At 53.7% G+C, this 16,980-nt stretch overlaps 1 protein-coding gene across 2 annotated transcripts; it reads right to left on the bottom strand.

The window, feature by feature from the left end:
- Window positions 1–385: 385 nt before the first annotated feature.
- Window positions 386–16,715, bottom strand: LOC119107074 (venom protease). 2 transcript variants are annotated; one of them, XM_037230433.1, is made up of 8 exons: window positions 16,514–16,715; window positions 6,255–6,428; window positions 5,629–5,898; window positions 4,464–4,633; window positions 3,240–3,343; window positions 1,581–1,843; window positions 1,031–1,206; window positions 386–696 (listed from the first exon to the last, which is right to left on the bottom strand). In XM_037230433.1, the coding sequence occupies exons 1-8, from the start codon at window positions 16,578–16,580 to the stop codon at window positions 484–486; spliced, it is 1,437 nt and encodes a 478-aa protein (XP_037086328.1). In that variant the 5' UTR covers window positions 16,581–16,715; the 3' UTR covers window positions 386–483. The 2 variants fall into 2 exon arrangements, with proteins under 2 accessions (XP_037086328.1, XP_037086326.1); XM_037230431.1 differs by lacking the exon at window positions 16,514–16,715 and adding an exon at window positions 7,792–7,860.
- Window positions 16,716–16,980: the final 265 nt, after the last annotated feature.

The following is a 16,980-nucleotide window of genomic DNA, read 5'->3' as shown; positions in this document are numbered from 1 at the left end:
ACTTGGCAAATTACATGACAAACCACAAGCAAAGCAACTTTACAGATCGCGATGGCTTGCCTGCACTAGAAACATGCCAGGTCGACAGTGCAGACCCGTTTCTGTCCTGCAGACGTCGGTGGCCTCACGTGTCCCGCTGTCACTGCCTCCGCTCGAGCCGAGCGTTCAACAGACCCACCGCCAAGCGTGACAGCTCGTGAGAGCTGGGAGCACACGGCCGCCGCGCACGAGCTGGCCGCACTGTTCGGCGGTTCGCAGCGTCAGCGTGGCAAGCTGATCACTGCTGGCTGCGCTGACCGCGACGGCTCGGTTCAGCTGGTGGCCCGTCACAATGATCTCTGCCGCATGGATCCGTGGCCCGGTCGGATCTCTGCCGCACGGGTCCGTGGCTCGGTCGGATCTCTGCCGCATGGATCCGTGGCCCGGTCGGATCTCTGCCGCGGCAGGCGGACCGGCGAGCTTGGCGTCCCGGCCAGCGGCGCGCTACCGGCGCGGCACGATCGCCTCCGTGAGGTCAGACAGTCGGCTGCTTCGACTCCTGGTCACGGCCCGGATGAAGTTGAGGTGGTGCTTGATACTGGTGTAGAGGCCTGGGAACTCGGGGTTGCCGCAGCCGAAGCCGCTGCCGATGACGCCGATCTGGTAGTAGGTGTTGCTGACGTCGTCGTGCTGCATCAGGGGTCCGCCCGAGTCGCCCTAGGGACGGCAAAGGTGCGGTCAGGAGAGGGGGGGGGGGGGGGGGCCGCTGTGGCGGACGCCATACGCGTCGACCAGCCTGAAACCTTCATTGCTGTCCGCACGGAAATGGTGCCAGGGGCAGATCAGTTCTGTGTGGTGCAACACGCCACAGATGGACTGGAAAGACGAACTGAGGTACGATCCCATCAGTGGCGACATCCGGCTACATTACTCGGACGCTCAGGCGGCTTCAGAGACCGCTGAGCAGCATTTGGATCAAAAGAGCATATGACGACGGTTGCTGTCTATGATCTGTGGCAGTGATGACGCAGCCTCAGCTGCCGGGCCTCACCTGGCAGGCGTCGACGCCACCCTTCTCCTGGCCGGCGCAGATCACGTGGCTGAGGATGCCGTTCGGGAACTTGTCGAAGAACGCATCGCCTAGCCGGGCGTACGAGGCGTTGCAGACCTTGCGGCGAACCAGCTTGATCTGCGCCTCCTGCAGCTGCGGCGTCAGCTCGCCGCCGTCTGCCACACATGTGACACGTGAACACGAGGAAGAAACGCTGAGGGTGGCAGAGAGTCTGGACGTGCAGGCTCTCTCGTGGAGGGTAGCAAATGGAGTGTCGAGATCCGAGGTCATGGGCGATGACAAGATGTGAATCACCATTACTATCCATCCTCATTAGAAGGGACGATGCGGTGATACATGTAGGAAAACGACTATAAATAGGCTGTGAATGTATGAACGCGCGAAGCATCTATATAAATCAACTGGAGGGTGCTGCGCACGCGTGATGCGGTACAACAGCCCACGACAACGCTCAAAGTACACGACTGCGCACTCCTGACCGTTCAGTCCCATTCGTCGAGCCTTCCGCCGAACATATTCGGAGACTCACTGAATTCCATGTAGCCGTGGCCGGTGATCTTGGCCGTCTGCCCGCGCCGGAGCCGCAGGTCGGCCGGCGGCAGGCAGATGGGCCTCACCCGGCGCGAGAACTGCACCGCCCGGCGAAGCGTCACCACGGCCAGGTCGTGGTAGGCGCGCGGCGGCCGGTACCTCGGGTGCAGCGTGATCTTGGCGATGCGCCGCCGCTCCGACTGGTCGCCGCTGTTGAAGTCGGCCGCGATGTTGGAGTCGCCGAAGTGGACCACGTTCGGCCTGGAGGGAGAGGCGGGCGTTGGTGGCGGCAGGTCCACGGCCGCGCGGAGCGGAAACGGCGACAAGGGAAAACGTGCCAGCGTGCATGTTGCGTGCTGCTCAGTTTAACGCCCAGCTGGATTCTTAGCCAAATCTTAAGTGCCTACTCTTCTTTTGAACACGCGTTCGTTTCGCGTGGCTTCATGCCTTCCAGCTCGGCTGGGAGCTGCGCCGGCCCTGGTTCATAAGCAAGGTTGTTGTGCTTCGGTGCGTGCCTGGGAATTAGCGTTGGCCGCCGGTGGCTTGAAATCCAGCAACGCCCCCGCTTGCATGCAATGAGCTCTTCCGATCCAAGACACTCTGGGGTTTAGAAAGCATATCATGCCTAGGCACCGACATTTTCAGACCAAAATTTTTCCGCCGCATCGCCTAGGGTGTTATTAGCGACGGCTTTCCCTGTCAGGCTAACGGCAAAGGCTGGGGGGAAGCCGTAGGTACGCAAAGTGCGTGATAACTTTCCTAATGTGGCTTTATACGCTAGTAACCCGTCAATGAACCCACTTCGAAACTTATACAAATGCAGGAATCTGCCGTTCAAGTTGTGGACAAATGGTAACCGGTAAGTTCCAGGACTTCGACGTCACAGGAGGCGCGGACGCGGCCTTTCCGTGTGCACACCATGGGCTTTGGACGGATCCTGTTAGCGACTTCCTTGCGGGACACAGCCATGTCGCTTCCACTTCCCTGATAACTTTCACAGTTCGGGTATGATAATTAAATACTGGAATACCTTCGCACTGCTGCGCGTTGCGCCCACTTCAAACACGGTCACAGGCCGGGACAGTGCGACACTAGTGTGACATTTGATGTGCTGGACTTTTAAACGTGTACTGTACAAAACTGCACTGTCGCCCGCCTACCATACAAAATCAAGGATATCAGAAAGGGGAAAAAACAGCATCGCTGATTACAGGCGCCTGTGCTATTCATCATTTCCCTGGAACCTGGCATTTTCAACTACCCACACGCGTGTAATTCTCCAAACCCGTTCAGAAATTTACCGCAGGAATCCGGCTGGGTGTTGAACGAATAATGAGCACAAAAAAAAAAACACCGCCGGCATGTGCGACGAAGCTATCTGCTTCTACCAGATAATCCACCCTCACGCCATCGAATTCTTTCCCGCAGTCTTTGTGTAATGCGTGACATTTCGTGACCATGTCGCAGGGCATGTGGCCCTACACGCGACACTTTTTTCCCGGCGATGGGACACAGCTTGTCCAGCTGGAACTCCACGTCAGGGCTCCGTTCGGAGCTTGGAGGCGGGTTTTCCACTCCCGGGCTTACCAGCTTTGACAACCGACCGGTTTCTGAGACACGGCTGCGGCGGCGGACTGAGTGGTCACGTGGTACTGACCTGCCTTGCACGCAGTGCGCCGCTGTGATGACGTGGTACTCATCGATTATGCTGCCGCCGCAGAGCCAGGTGATATCTGAGCCGTTGGCCTTCCCGATCACGGCCTGGGGCAAGGGACAAGACTGCTCTTTAGATTGAAAACGGCATCAATCTTTTGGAGCAGTTCAGCACAGAAGTGTGACCACACAAACAGCTTACAAGGACTGAAGCCATCTAAAGCGTATGTGTCATCGCGCCGGGCCGATGGAGGCATTTCGAGACCCCTTCAGTTTTTCACCGGCAAACAAAACATCTCAAAAGCACAGAGGACTGACATTTCGCTTACCCGTTCCTTGTTTTTTTAACACCCTCTGTCGAACCTATCATTCCAGGTCATACCAGGTCACTGACCCAAAGCGACCCACAGAGGTCCACCCGGAAAAGGCGTGAAAAATGTTAAAAGGCTGGTAACCCTTTCGGTCTGAATCAATTTTGCTAAAGCTTGAGTGAAAGATAGGCCGCCATAGTACAATTGGTGTGTTTAGGGATTTTCGGTAAATAAATGACATTGGTTATTTGGCCGTTAAAAACGCGTTCACAAGCAGGGACAAAAGGGAAATGCTGGAGCTGTGTATGTGCCGTAGTGAGCAGGTTAACGTCATCTGATCTGACCCGTGATTGAAAGTTTAAAGGGGTATGAGTGAACTTCCAAAAATAGTGTTGTTTAAATTGGTTAATGAAATTCGATTTCGTATGCTTTAAACCTTTAATCTTTGTATTTCAACGGACGCACCTTGCTCTTTAGTGAACTCTAGTAACCTCAACATCAGTTTGACTTGAAACCTTTGAGGTCATTGAGGTCTCAACTGGTTCAGTGAGACCTTCTCACCCATACGTATTTATTTTTGTGCAATACATGCGAGCCAAAATCCCGCGGGGCGTCGAAGCAGATGGGCCTCGGTCGCGGCCAAGGTGGCGCTGCAAACGGGCTGGACGCGGGGGACGCCGCGGCTTTCAGTATTCAATAGCTTCTCGGCCTGCGGCCGTCTTATCAAGTGGCGAAGCATAGCGCAAATGTCAGTCTCTCCATCCTGCGTAGTTCGAGCGCAAAGTCACCACGACCACCCAGCAGAGATGGTCAGCAGGTCTCCACCAAGCGCAGTGACACCAGAGCACGCTCACGCCGGTCAGGACACGTGGGACAGGCTGCTGCCGCTTCTGGCCAGCTGTGCGGCCAGCACTCACCATCCAGGGCCAGCGGCCGCTGACGCTGGTGGAGCCCCCGGCGACGCGAGCCTCCTTGCCAAAGGCGCCGCCGGCCACGGAGAACAAGGGGTCGACGTCCGGGTGGAGGTGCCGCAGAATGTCAGCCGCAGACGGATCGGCCACCACCACCGGATCGGATCGGCCGCAGACTGCCGGCCGTCCGGCAACTCGTCAGGGCTGGGCGGGGAGGGACAGAGCGGGGCGGGGCGGGACAGGCCTAGCTGGCGACTCGTCTGGGCTGGGTGGGGCGGGACAGGGCCAGCTGACGACTCGTCAGGGCTGGGCGGGGCGGGACAGGGCCAGCTGACGACTCGTCAGGGCTGGGCGGGGTGGGACAGGGCCATGTGACGACTCGTCAGGGCTGGGCGGGGCGGGACAGGGCCAGCTGGCGGCTCGTCAGGGCTGGGCGAGACGGGACAGGGCCAGCTGGCAGCTCATCAGGGCTAGGTGGGGCGGGACAGGGCCAGCTAGCGGCTCGTCAGGGCTGGGCGGGGTGGGACAGGTGGGTGGCGCGGGGCAGGACCGAGCGGCGCGGGACAGGGCTGGGTGGCGCGGGACAGGGCGGGGCGGCGCGGGACAGGGCCAGTTGGCGGCTCGTCGGGGCCGGGCGGGACGGGAGAGGACTGAGTGGCGCGGGACAGGGCCAGTTGGCGGCTCGTCGGGGCCGGGCGGGGCGGGAAAGGGCCAGATCACAATCCTTTCAGCTCGACCGGTCTTTCAGTGCCGCCATTGCCCGCGAGGACTGTCGCAGGACGCGATGAAGCGTTAGAGCGATGGCCCGGCTCGATATCACGGCCCGACGCCACAAGTGGGGTGCGTCGCCTCCCGTGGGTGGGTCGGACGGGTCACATACGGCAGTAGACACGCCCAGCTCGGACACCACCGCACCTCAGATGCTTCATTTAAAAGTCTTTCGTCCCGTCTGCTCAGTATGATGCATATTTTCGGGCCAGCATTGCTCACCGGCCGCCTTAGGAACGCGCGTAAGTCTAACTGGGAAAACGCGATTAGGCACACATCGTTTGACCAGCAAAATAAGCCGGGAGATACAAGCGACAACCCTTCGGCTATGGCTTATACCAATGCGCGACGTGTTTCTGCGAGGTGGTGCACGACCCTTCCTTCGTATCACAGGTTCACTCACTGTTATCCACGTGACTCTGACTCGGTGGGCGCGTGGTCCTCGCCCTCGGCCTCTTGGTGACACGCTCCTCACGCTCCATCGGAAATGGCTTCACCGTCGGCATCTGGTCCATCGTCTCCTTCATGGGTACCTCCCCGCCCTCCTGCTCCGGCACGGACGGCTCCGGGCTAGCGGGCAGGGGCGGCAGGGGCGCGACGGTTGGCAGTCGTTCTGGCTGCCTGCCACTGGAGAAGGTCGGCCAGAAATCTCTACCGGAGGTTGTGGCGCTCGCTGCGGCAGGCAGGCGCAGAGAGGCGGCCGTCAGGGGAGGACAGGCCTGCCAGGTCACGTTCAGGCTACTAGCGGACGGTCAGACTTCCAGGGGACGGCCAGACTGTCAGGTGAGCAAGATGTATTTGGACCCTCATGCAACACCTGAGCGGTCGAAATGAAATCGTTGGCATCGACAAAAAGCTACTCTGATGCAGAAGGTCAGCCCAAACAAAGATTCGAGAAGAACCGGCAAGTCCGAGTGGCTCTGAACCAGAGCGGTTTCCTTGCCAGGGCTGTGCGCACAAGGGTTCATCGTCAGGCGTGATCCCCCAGGAAGCAGGCACGCCGTAAAACACTCCACCCTGCTCACGAACCGGGTGCGGGGCAGCAGATGAAGGGCTGTCCGCTTCGCCAGTAGCAGAGCCGCGTTCGTATCGAGCGCAGCACGTATGTGAAGCTGGCGGTCCGACTGCACTGCTTCACCGTCTGACACATGCCGACTGTGCCCCGCGGCGTCCAGCATTTGTGGACCGGAGTCACGTGGTCACCTGCGGCGAGACGCCGGTGTTATCGACAGCGGGAGACGCCGACACTGTCGACAGCGCGCTACGCAGACGTTATGGACAGCGTGAGACGCCGATGTTACTGACAGCGTGAGACGCCGACTTTATCGACAGCGTGATACGCCGACGTTCTCGACAACGTGATACGCCGACGTTATCGACAGCGTGATACGCCGACGTCGATAGCGTGAGACGCCAGCGTTATCAACAGCGTGAGACGCCGACGTTATCGACAACGTGATACGCCGACGCTATCGACGGCGTGATACGCCGAAGTTGTCGATAGCGTGAGACGCCAGCGTTGTCAACAGCGTGAGACGCTGGAATTTCGACAGCGTGAAGCACCGGCGTTATCGACAGCGTGATACGCCGACGTTGTCGATAGCGTGATACGCCGACGTTATCAACAGTGTGATACGTTGACGTTATCGACAGCGTGATATGCCGACGTTGCCGATAGCGTGAGACGCCAGCGTTAGCAACAGCGTAAGACGCCGGAGTTTCGACAGCGTGAGACGCCGGCGTTATCGATAGCGTGATTCGCCAGCGTTATCAACAGCATGAGACGTCAGCGTTATCAATGGCGTAAGGCGCTGGCAGCGTAGGACGTTGCATACCGTTTTCACAGTACACGGGCAAACGCGCATACACGGTGCTCTCTGCTAGAACCTGGATGGGAACATGGAGACGCAGCCTTGATTGGTGTGGTTTGAATGGTTTTAAGTTGAAGTTCTGCTACAAATAGGGATTAGCTCCGATGGATCGTGGAAGTGTTAGGAATGCGAGTCACGGAAGGATCATAAAGTGATGTAGTGATATGAAGACCGGCTGGTTTTTGTTTTCGTTTTCGTTTCGCTTTCGTCTATGATTAAGGACAAAACTTCGTTAGCCCGTTTTCTCGGTACTTATCAAGGCAGCCATCTTACGATAGGTTCATCTCTCCACCAGAAGGCAAAATTGCAAAAAGGTAGTGACGACTCATGTCGTATTGCGGTATTTAATGTTCAACGAATATTTCGCCGTATATTATAGCACGCACTGCTTCACGCAAGCAGATTTATCTCACACCAATCCGCACTGGTCATCCGCCTAAACCGATCAATGCCCTGCAGGCAAGACGTTAGAAATATAAAGCATTCTCACCGATGCAAATGTTATTACTTCAGTTCTAAGTAATAAATAGTAATAGCCAAATCGTTGTCCGTTGAGTGCTGTTTGCATATCCATGAAAACCGCATGTGGCTAACCACGCTAGATACTCAGGGACACCACACATTACGGCAATGCCAGTTTTGATTAATGCAGCATTTCAGCCAGTCGCACGTGTGCGCATTCCTACGGGTCTCACCTCAGCAGGATATGCATTCTCTTAATGTCTTCGTACCGTGACAACGTCGTCAGCAGCTTGGTAATAAACCCTTCCCCTGAGCTCCCCCTGCACGACAGAGCTGATAAAGGCCGCCAAGACCTCACAGGCCTCTGGCCCAGTGGTCAGACCAGTTTCCGAAGGCCGTGCACGTGGGGGACTGAGTCACCACCGCACCACCGGCGGATGCTTCCAGTATGCAGCAAACACAACATGAATACCGAAAGGTTGTCGCTGATTCAACCCGACCAAACCAGCGCGGATGTAAAAGTCGCCACGCTGACCCACGGCGACAACCCGCAACATCTGTCCACAAAAGGGCAAAATACGCCCACCACTGTAATTTCAAATGGCGAAGGCCTCCACGTAAATAAGGGGTGGGGTCTGGTGTCGATTACAGACTTTACGGTCCGTGTTAGTTCTAATTCCCGTCGTCTCGTATGCTGCTGACGAGGTAAGTAGGACAACGCCGCCCGGATAGAGTCAAAAGAGATGGAGCCTTGACAGTACTTCGACGTTACAGGCTCATTCCGATGGATCAGAATGCCACAAACATTGTGTTTCAGCATGATTCAAAGCGGATGATGCACCTACGGATTTCTACATAAGGCCACAGTGAGCGCGCCGCTTTTGTTTGTTTAGCTGCCTTTAAGTTGTTCGCTCTGGTCATTTCGGTCTGTTCGCTTCATGTTCAGTGTTAATGAGTTCACTTAAGAGAAGGAATCCGCGCTTAACAAAGCCAGCTGCATATTTTACGAAAAGTCTGATTTGGCCTCAGGAATTACCAGCCGCGCACCTAGGATACGACGCGAGGATTCACTGACGGCTTCGACTCGCCGGACACGGGGCTTCCACTTCCGGTCCGCGGTCGGTTCTCGCCCTTGACCGGCCTTCCCCTCTGACGCAGCACTGACGGGAGCGACGCCTCTGTCCGGCTGCCGAGCGGAGAGCGGCGGGCGGCTCCTCCCACGCGCACGGCGCGGAGCAGATGGCGCCACCGCAGCCGCCCGCTGACTCACTACACACAGCCTCGGTACGGGTACGCGGGCCGAGGGGTGGCGCGGGTCAGCTGAGCGCCCGTGATCAGAGGCCTCAGCGGCCAGAGATCGATCCCATTTGGCGACGGACAAGCGTTGAATGTCGATTAATTTCATCCTTCAGCCTCGGTGTATAGATACTGAACAATAAGGTGGATGCACGGGGTAAGATCTAGACGGCGCACATCGCTGGGATCTTGGGGCACCAAAAAACGAGCGGCAGTTTTGTTGTGCTTGATTGGTGATTTGGGATGCATTGAATGCAATGGTCATTTTGCGCACGCACGAGCGGCGACGTGAATCAGCAACCAGCAAGAACTTTTCGGGACTTAACAATCATTGGTGTCATTCATGGGTGGTAAAAAAGCGCCAACATCTTTCGTCATAGGCTCATGTCCTAGCACAAATATTAATTAGCCCAGATTGACAGCTTTGCGGTACTGGGCGTTTCTATATGATAACGGTTTTGATATGCTGCTAATCCATAACCCGGGTTGACTCTTTTCATTACGCAAGCGAAGTAGGGGACTGCGATGCGACCCCGTACAATTTCTAAACTAACAAAGATAGATCCCCGCGGAAAAAGTCAGCGTGAGGCCACCTGAACAAGATCTCAATATATGTTTTTGTATACCAAGTTTGAATCGTGCAAGGGTTTTGTAAACGTAGCAGCGTGCCCTCCGCACGTGCTTGGCCGGTCACGCAGATGGCGACCGCCGCTCGGCTCCGACGTCGGGCGCCATCCCCAGTTTTGTATTGCTAGTACTGGACGTACAAATGTAATTTCCGCTTTACATCTTTGCTACATATTGTCCATAGGACGAAGGAAGCTGAAGAAAGATTAGCTCAAGATGCATTCACTTTATTCCTTCGTGCAATATTCAATGCAAATCAAATGAGTATCTCCGCCCTGTCACGCGCGCCTACAGAAGAGTTACCACACAGCGCTCCTAAAAATGGCGTTTGTCAGCAACCAGGTAGACTGGAGGCATGTCTTTATGTATTTTCAGAGCCTCGCGGGCATGAAATCAACTTCCTCACCTCTACCAGGTTGCGGGATGAGGGCAGACACGGTAAATACAGTAGGCAAAATACTAAAACGTGGCCAAAATATTGCGGCTGAAATGAGTAAAAAATGAGTTTCAGTAATCTTGGCCTGGGGTTCTAGCTAACCTGGTGTTGAGACAAGCATATCTGCACACAAATAAGGTAGTTATAGGCAACGCTTCTGAACAAAGTGCGCGAAACAGTGCTTTTATGTTGCGCAGGTTCATCCTGAGCTCGGGCCTTTGTTCAATGTTTATTTGAACCCATACACACGTAAGGCAATGACCTGGATCTGAAAAAGACCCAAACCTTCCCGATGATGGCACAGATTCAAAACAGTTATGGCTCTTGCTGTTCTCAGGATAGCCATGTACCGAACACGCATGCCCACGATATATTGGTCCCAGCCAGCCTCCGAAAACACACAAACATTCATCCCGATGTCACAGACGGTGATCTCTCCAAAGTGACGTAGCCAAAATCCCATCGCCCAGATTACATCAAGGGGCGTAAACGCTTCCAAGTACGACCGCCCAGTGGCAACGGCTGCCGTCTTACACGCCTGGGCGCGCGCCACCCCGTCGTTGGAGTTTCCCGGTCGGCCGCAGCTGCGAAGCCTCTCTTCACGCCCCGACCCGGCGCCGCGGGCCGGCCGGGCACGCGGTCCTGCTCCGACGGTCACGGTACGGCACGAGGCGAGCCCCCCCCCCCCCCCCTGGGAGAATCCAGCGCCGAGTGTGTATGAAACAGCACAAGCAGTGAGTGACAAAGCAGCCACCCCGCGCGGCCGGACAGGAAGAGATACAGTCGCGTCGCTCAGGTGGTGACAGCGAGTGACGTTCCTTGGCGAACTAGGTTCAGCACTAGCAGAATCTCGTAATGGAAGGAAACAAAATGAACACTCATCCCAATTCATAGCCCACGGATTGCTCGTCCTTTGGAAAAGGACGGCATGGAAATGTGCACGACCATGGGAAGACATAAGTGCGAGGGGACCGTGGATCCTAGGTTTCGTGGAAGCGACACACAAGCATATGATAGTATAACTTGTATAACGTGTATAAATGTGCACGACCACGGGATGACATAAGGGCGAGGGGACCGTGGACCCTAGGTTTCGTGGAAGCGACACATAAGCATATGATAATATAACGCATCAACCGTCTTATCAAACACATCGCCGCACGCGCGCTTCAATGCATCGTGCACGATTGCCATCCGGATGCTGGCCCTGGAAACCAGGAAACCAACGTCCCCAAACGCAGCTGGTGTCACGACAACTGAGGACTGGAGAGTCTGAACCTCAGGTTTGCAGCTCGAAGCACGTATTTACGGCTCCTTGAAAACCCTGGTTAGTGCTCGTTTGACCGCGTGCTCGGAGCCTGTCTCGCGGTCCGGAATTAGGTGACCCATGACGCACATCAAGATGTCTGACGTGATGCGTGCGTCGACCAGTGACTGAAACGTGGCTGACTCACTCGCCTGCGACCGCAGGCGTTGCCTCTGTCGTCCCCACTTCCGCATGCGCGCCGCTGTAGTACGAAACTTCAAACGAATGCGGCGCGCTGCAGACGCGCCGCATTCGTTTGAAGTGCCCCCACGCACTGGGGCGGCACGAGCCATCCCGGCGTGGCCCACGCCCAGTTCACTGACTCGGCTGCAAGAGAGCATTTGCGACACTCCTCACAGACCTCACAGACGGAGTGTGGCTTCCAACAGAGCTCCAGACGCTCAACACATGACCACCAGATACGAGGGAGAAGCTGTGAAAGCTGGAAAACGGAACCACTATTTGTTGCACTGGAAACGCTAATTTTAGAAGTGCAAGCGAGGGTACTTTAAGTAGGTGAACCACGCACTATCTGGCCAGTTTGTTGAAAAGTGCCGGACATTTCGATCGCGTCTTTAAGGCAACCATTGTCGTCTGGGAACTAGAGCTGCCGGTCTCTGAACCCGCGCTCAGAGTGTGAGTAGGCCATCGGCAACACATCAGCAGCTGCGGATGATTCTGGACTTTGGTGAACAGCGTTCGTGTTCAGTCCGCTCTCGCGAAGACGTTTTTGAAGGCAGTTGAACGTTGATTGTAAACAGAAAAAATACAAAAGCTCAAATATCTTTACCATGAATAGATACATTAATATCTGTTTTATACATATTACAAACTTTTCAAAATTCACACTTCGAATTGAACATCCCGGGGTATTAATGACACCATTCGCGACAACAGCGTCATTAGTGCATTCTTCATGTGGTTTGATGTAAGTAAGAAAGGTCTGGAGCCCCTGGTTTTAGACGTTATGAGTGCAGAGTTCTTATGCGGACAGCTATCGACCTTGCATGTACCAGGAAGTGTTGGTTGAACGATGTTATCAAGCAAACACAGGTCATGCGGTCAATATCCGGCCCTTCAAGTTGTGCTCAGGGTTATGAGTAATGCATGTGGCAATAATTCTGCGATGTTTATCATTAGCCTTGTGGTTGCCAGTGCTGCATTCCTCAATAACAGCCCCTATCTTCGGACCCTGTAATACGACAGCATCCATAGCTGCGCTATTAAAAAGACGACTTTCATAAAACTGAGTTATAATATTTACTCGGTTGCACATCAACATTGGCTATGCCGACGCCCTTTAATGTCGCAGCTGATTGTTTCGTCCTAATATAACTGAACTTTTACGACTTTTGGTTGCCCGATCCCTTCACGCACCACAAGCCTTATAGAGAACGCTTTGTGTTGTCTTCTTTAGCATATTCAGCTCAACGATGAGTGCCGTTTTCTTCAGAAATACTGCCATTGCACTTCCATGCGTGACATCATAGCATACAACTCAGTAAGCAATTTAAAACGTCCCCGTAAAATTTTTAATCGGCCTCCGTTCCCCTACCAGAGGAATTCTACACGTGCTTCAACGAACCACCGAGCAGGCGCCAGCAAATCAACGAGAGCGCACGGGGCCGTAGCTCCAGGGTATGACGTCACGTGTCTGGGGTCGGACGGGGATCTCCGGGAACTTGTTGCCTCAGCATGCCTGGACCGAGGGCTGGGCCGGCTGCGCGCGAGTAACGACCCTCTGCCTCCCCTTCTCCTGACAGGGTGACATCATCAGTTACTGACAGCATCATGTCATCTATCACGGACAATCTCATTTCATCTGTCACTTACAGGCTGACAGTTACTGCTACGCAATGTTATATCACCCGTCACCGACATCAGGATGATTAAAAGTCCACTGAATCCCAAACTGACGTGCCGCTGTACCGCTACACTAACGTTGGCCGTCCCAGTGACGATCAGCGGGCTTCGCCTTCATGGAGACTTCCACAGAAGTCACTAGCACTCCCAAAAGCTGCACCAGCAGTTGACACTGTCTAAGCGTGACGAGGTGATGGAATGTAGGGCATTGCACTGCTGTTGCGTTTGCTAGATGTTCCCATATTGAAACGAAAATAGGTGAGCGGATGAACATGTGTGGCGTTCTTATGAACAAAGGTCTGAAGGCCACAAATGATCGTAGTCGGTTCTGAAATGCTTCAACGGCTTTAAACATGTACATCCTTCTATAGGCCTCCGCCGATATTAAACTTTTGGATACACCTTCTACAAATCTGCCTAAAAAAAAACACATAGAAGTCGAGATCCATCTCCCGTATTCGGGCAAGCCGCACCCTTTCGCTGGACGCAGCTGGCCAACACATGTGCGCCTTCGAACTCAGTGACCTTAGGCAATGACATTCAAACAAGACGACACGACGTTAATCCGGGATTGTATCTGATTTCCGTGGTGTTAATCCTGAGCACTCCTTAATGAAAAGATCAGGGGTTATTGATGGTGCCTTGCATGCGACGTGATCCTGTCTCAAGGTTAAGAATCTTTTAAACATTTTTCCGTGCTTTCAGACGATGGTAATCTTGTTCTAAAAAATTTCGACTGACTGACGTAAATTTCTTTCGTTCATCAAGCTCAACCCAATCAGGAGTCCACCACACGTGCAGCACCATCTGATGACACTTCATTTGATGGCAGTTCGGGGTTTGCTCATTACTGGAGTACTGCCAACACCACGACACATCTATTCATCTCTGATGCGTATTCTTGCTGACATTTCTGATGACAGCGTCCAAGGGCATGCAGATTCATACATTTATAAATTGATGAGAATATAACGTACATTTCGATTTAAGGCATGTGCTGCTCTGCGAAAGATGCTGGAGTGTGAATCGGCACAACATGACAATGATTTGGCTACTTGGTGATATGCAGTGGTTTGTTTATAGCTGCATGTGACACCAAAATTAGTGTTGAATATATACGCAACATGCACTTTGTTTTGATAAAGGCGACATAATTAAAAACCAAAATTGTCGTTAGTAAAAAAACCGGACTCAATCCCTTAATCGAGCAAATGTAGGAGTGTGGGGGGGGGGGGGGGGGGTTGGATCGACAGGTCCTCGGCTTAGCACCTCGCCCTAATTATTTACAAAAATTGACGCCCATCCAAACAACTGAACGCATGCATGCACGCATTTTTTTCAGGGCCCTCAAAGCACGTTTTATCAAGCTTAGCTCTCGAAACTAAGAATCTAATGTTGATACTGCTTTGTTGATTAGTGCTTGTGCATCCGTTTTCCACCAGATCTTCAAGGCTAAAGAAAATCAGCATTAAGCCATGGAGTGCCACCCGGCGTGATTGACACAGCCTTCTCTGCGTTCTTTGGCCGTTTTAAGCTTTTGATCTGGTATTCTAGCCAGCGTCCAAACAAGCAAGGGCAAAGTTACACCTACTCTGTTTTGGTGCTTTCCCTTTCTATCACTTCCTTTTCAGCGCGCTTTCTGGCGCATGACACAGTTTAACTAAAGGTCCCACTGCTGCATACACAGATCGTCCAGGGCTCACAAACACATCGTGTCTTTTTCATTTCCGGGTCAAGGCTTAGCACTGAAAGTGCAGTATTACGATACATATTAACACCAAGGCATCCGACATCACACGATATCGGAAATAAGCCACACGCCGCATGACTCATGTTCAATGACTGTGCTGTTGCTATCTATGGCCTGGCGCTGGAAGCAGGCGTTACTCATGGTGTTATTTGTACTCCAATATATATGTTGCACAAGCTGCGGTCAAATTAAGCAGTTTTAGATGTCTTGACAAGACGGGATATCAGCTTAACGCAATGTGGGAGAATGGGTGCTGAGTTTAGTGCGACAAGCACCATCCTTGCCACCAGCATCGTGACGTCAAAGTGGGGCGATCAAACAGAGATCTGCACATGGTATTCAAATACAGATGATGGGGGAAGGGAAGGTTGATGAATTAATTATGCCTAGGAAGAACGTTGAGCAGTTGTGTAGATCCTGAGGCGAGCAGGAAGCTTTGCTATTGTAAACGGTTTGACAGCCTCAGCAGGTCGCAACCACAACACAACTTGCTATGAGTCGAGCTCAGTGACGTTTCATTAGATCCGATCTGTTTGGTGTGTGGCTGATAGGTTCGGTGGGGTTTCGTGCACGGCATATGGCATGTCCACCGTGGTTTTCTTCGGCATCCAACATAATAACCTGCGATGCTTATCACGCGACTTTTGTATGAGACAATTTTATGTATTGGGATGCCCATGATACAAACCAGTTGTAATCCTTGAACCGTGGGTTGCCAGTAGGTGAAAAAGCCTCCTTCCTCCACACATATGAATTTTAACAGAAGGCGCAACGGTCTGAGGCAATCTAAAATCTAAAAATCTAAAAAAGCTATCGGTAATGCCATCCCCACTGACGCGTCAAAGGCGTTTCCGTGCACCGACCTTCGTCGTTGACACTAAACCGCCGCTATCTGTCCGATCTGCGACGATCGCGACGTGATGGGGGCCAGCCAGGGGTCGGGAGCGGCAATCCGACGACAGGCGTCAGGCGGGGTCGGACGGGACAGACAACCCTCTAGCAAACGCTCAAGTCCGGTGGGCGGCGCTCGTGAAGTCGCTCTAGGGCCAGTCCCACCGGCTGATGCGATTATGATTGAGCGGATAATCTTACCACTCGTTATATGGGTGTGTTTTTGTTATGTAAGCCCGCGTGAGTTATCGTGTTTTGGAGGAGTTGCGCCGGGCGCGCCGCTCGTTGCTCACACACACACGGCGGTGCGTCCGGCACAAATTATCTCAGAACGTTAAGATAGCGTTCACTATGATGCTCATTTGCAACCTGTCCCCTTAACCCAGCGATACAGGATGTTGTTAAGAACATACGATGCATTGATTTATACCACGCATAATATATATATATATATATATATATATATATATATATATATATATATATATGTATACATAAATGAAGCGACTGCATGTTCAAGTATATATCAGGTACAATAAATGCAGTGGCGTTCATCGAACAAAGAAGCATGCGATAGAACGCCAGGTTGTACCAACCAACCGCAGTCCTTCGTCCGTTTCTGCGAGTGAATGCACAACGCTGTACCGCACCTCTTTGCCTGAGTCAGCTCGCCTTTAACCGCGGAGGCACCGTGGGAACTAGTACGAATTAACGTTGACATTAGCGGCTGTATCTTACCAAGACTAGCGATCAGCATGTGCATGCGTGATTCAGTGCTGCACTTACCTGTAACGGTCCCCATCAGCACTAGGACCACAGCCGTCACTGCGAACGACGACCGCCGAAGCGCCATGGCGAGTCTCGAACTAGCTCCCGATGCGCTCTAGACTCGGTCTTGATCTAGTGGCGGGCTCCGAACTCGGACTCGCACTCCAGACCCGACTCAGACTTTTCTGAGGCACGTGTGCCGCCACCTGTGTGTGATGAACAGTGGCGCAGCCACGCGCCACGTAATCCGGTCTGGTGGCGACGGCTCCAGCCTGACTGGTTATATGCTGCTGGACGCAGCGGGCTCGGCCAATCGCGTGCCGTCTCGCGGTCACGTGTGCCGAGGCCCGGTCGCGTCCTGGAAGCAGATCAGGACATCCGGCGATGCCTGAGGACGGGGCGTAAAGTACTGTAGATGGCTGTAACCGGTTACAGCTTAACATTTAGGCGTAGTCGTCATTCAGAAAGGGCAGCACCCGACCGTA

This window comes from Pollicipes pollicipes, unplaced genomic scaffold (genome assembly GCF_011947565.3).
Source record: "Pollicipes pollicipes isolate AB1234 unplaced genomic scaffold, Ppol_2.1 Scaffold_6686;HRSCAF=7923_pilon_pilon_pilon, whole genome shotgun sequence".
Lineage (NCBI taxonomy): Eukaryota > Metazoa > Arthropoda > Thecostraca > Pollicipedomorpha > Pollicipedidae > Pollicipes > Pollicipes pollicipes.
Note: the sequence above shows the minus strand (reverse complement) of the source record. Positions and strands in the feature narration are given on the sequence as shown.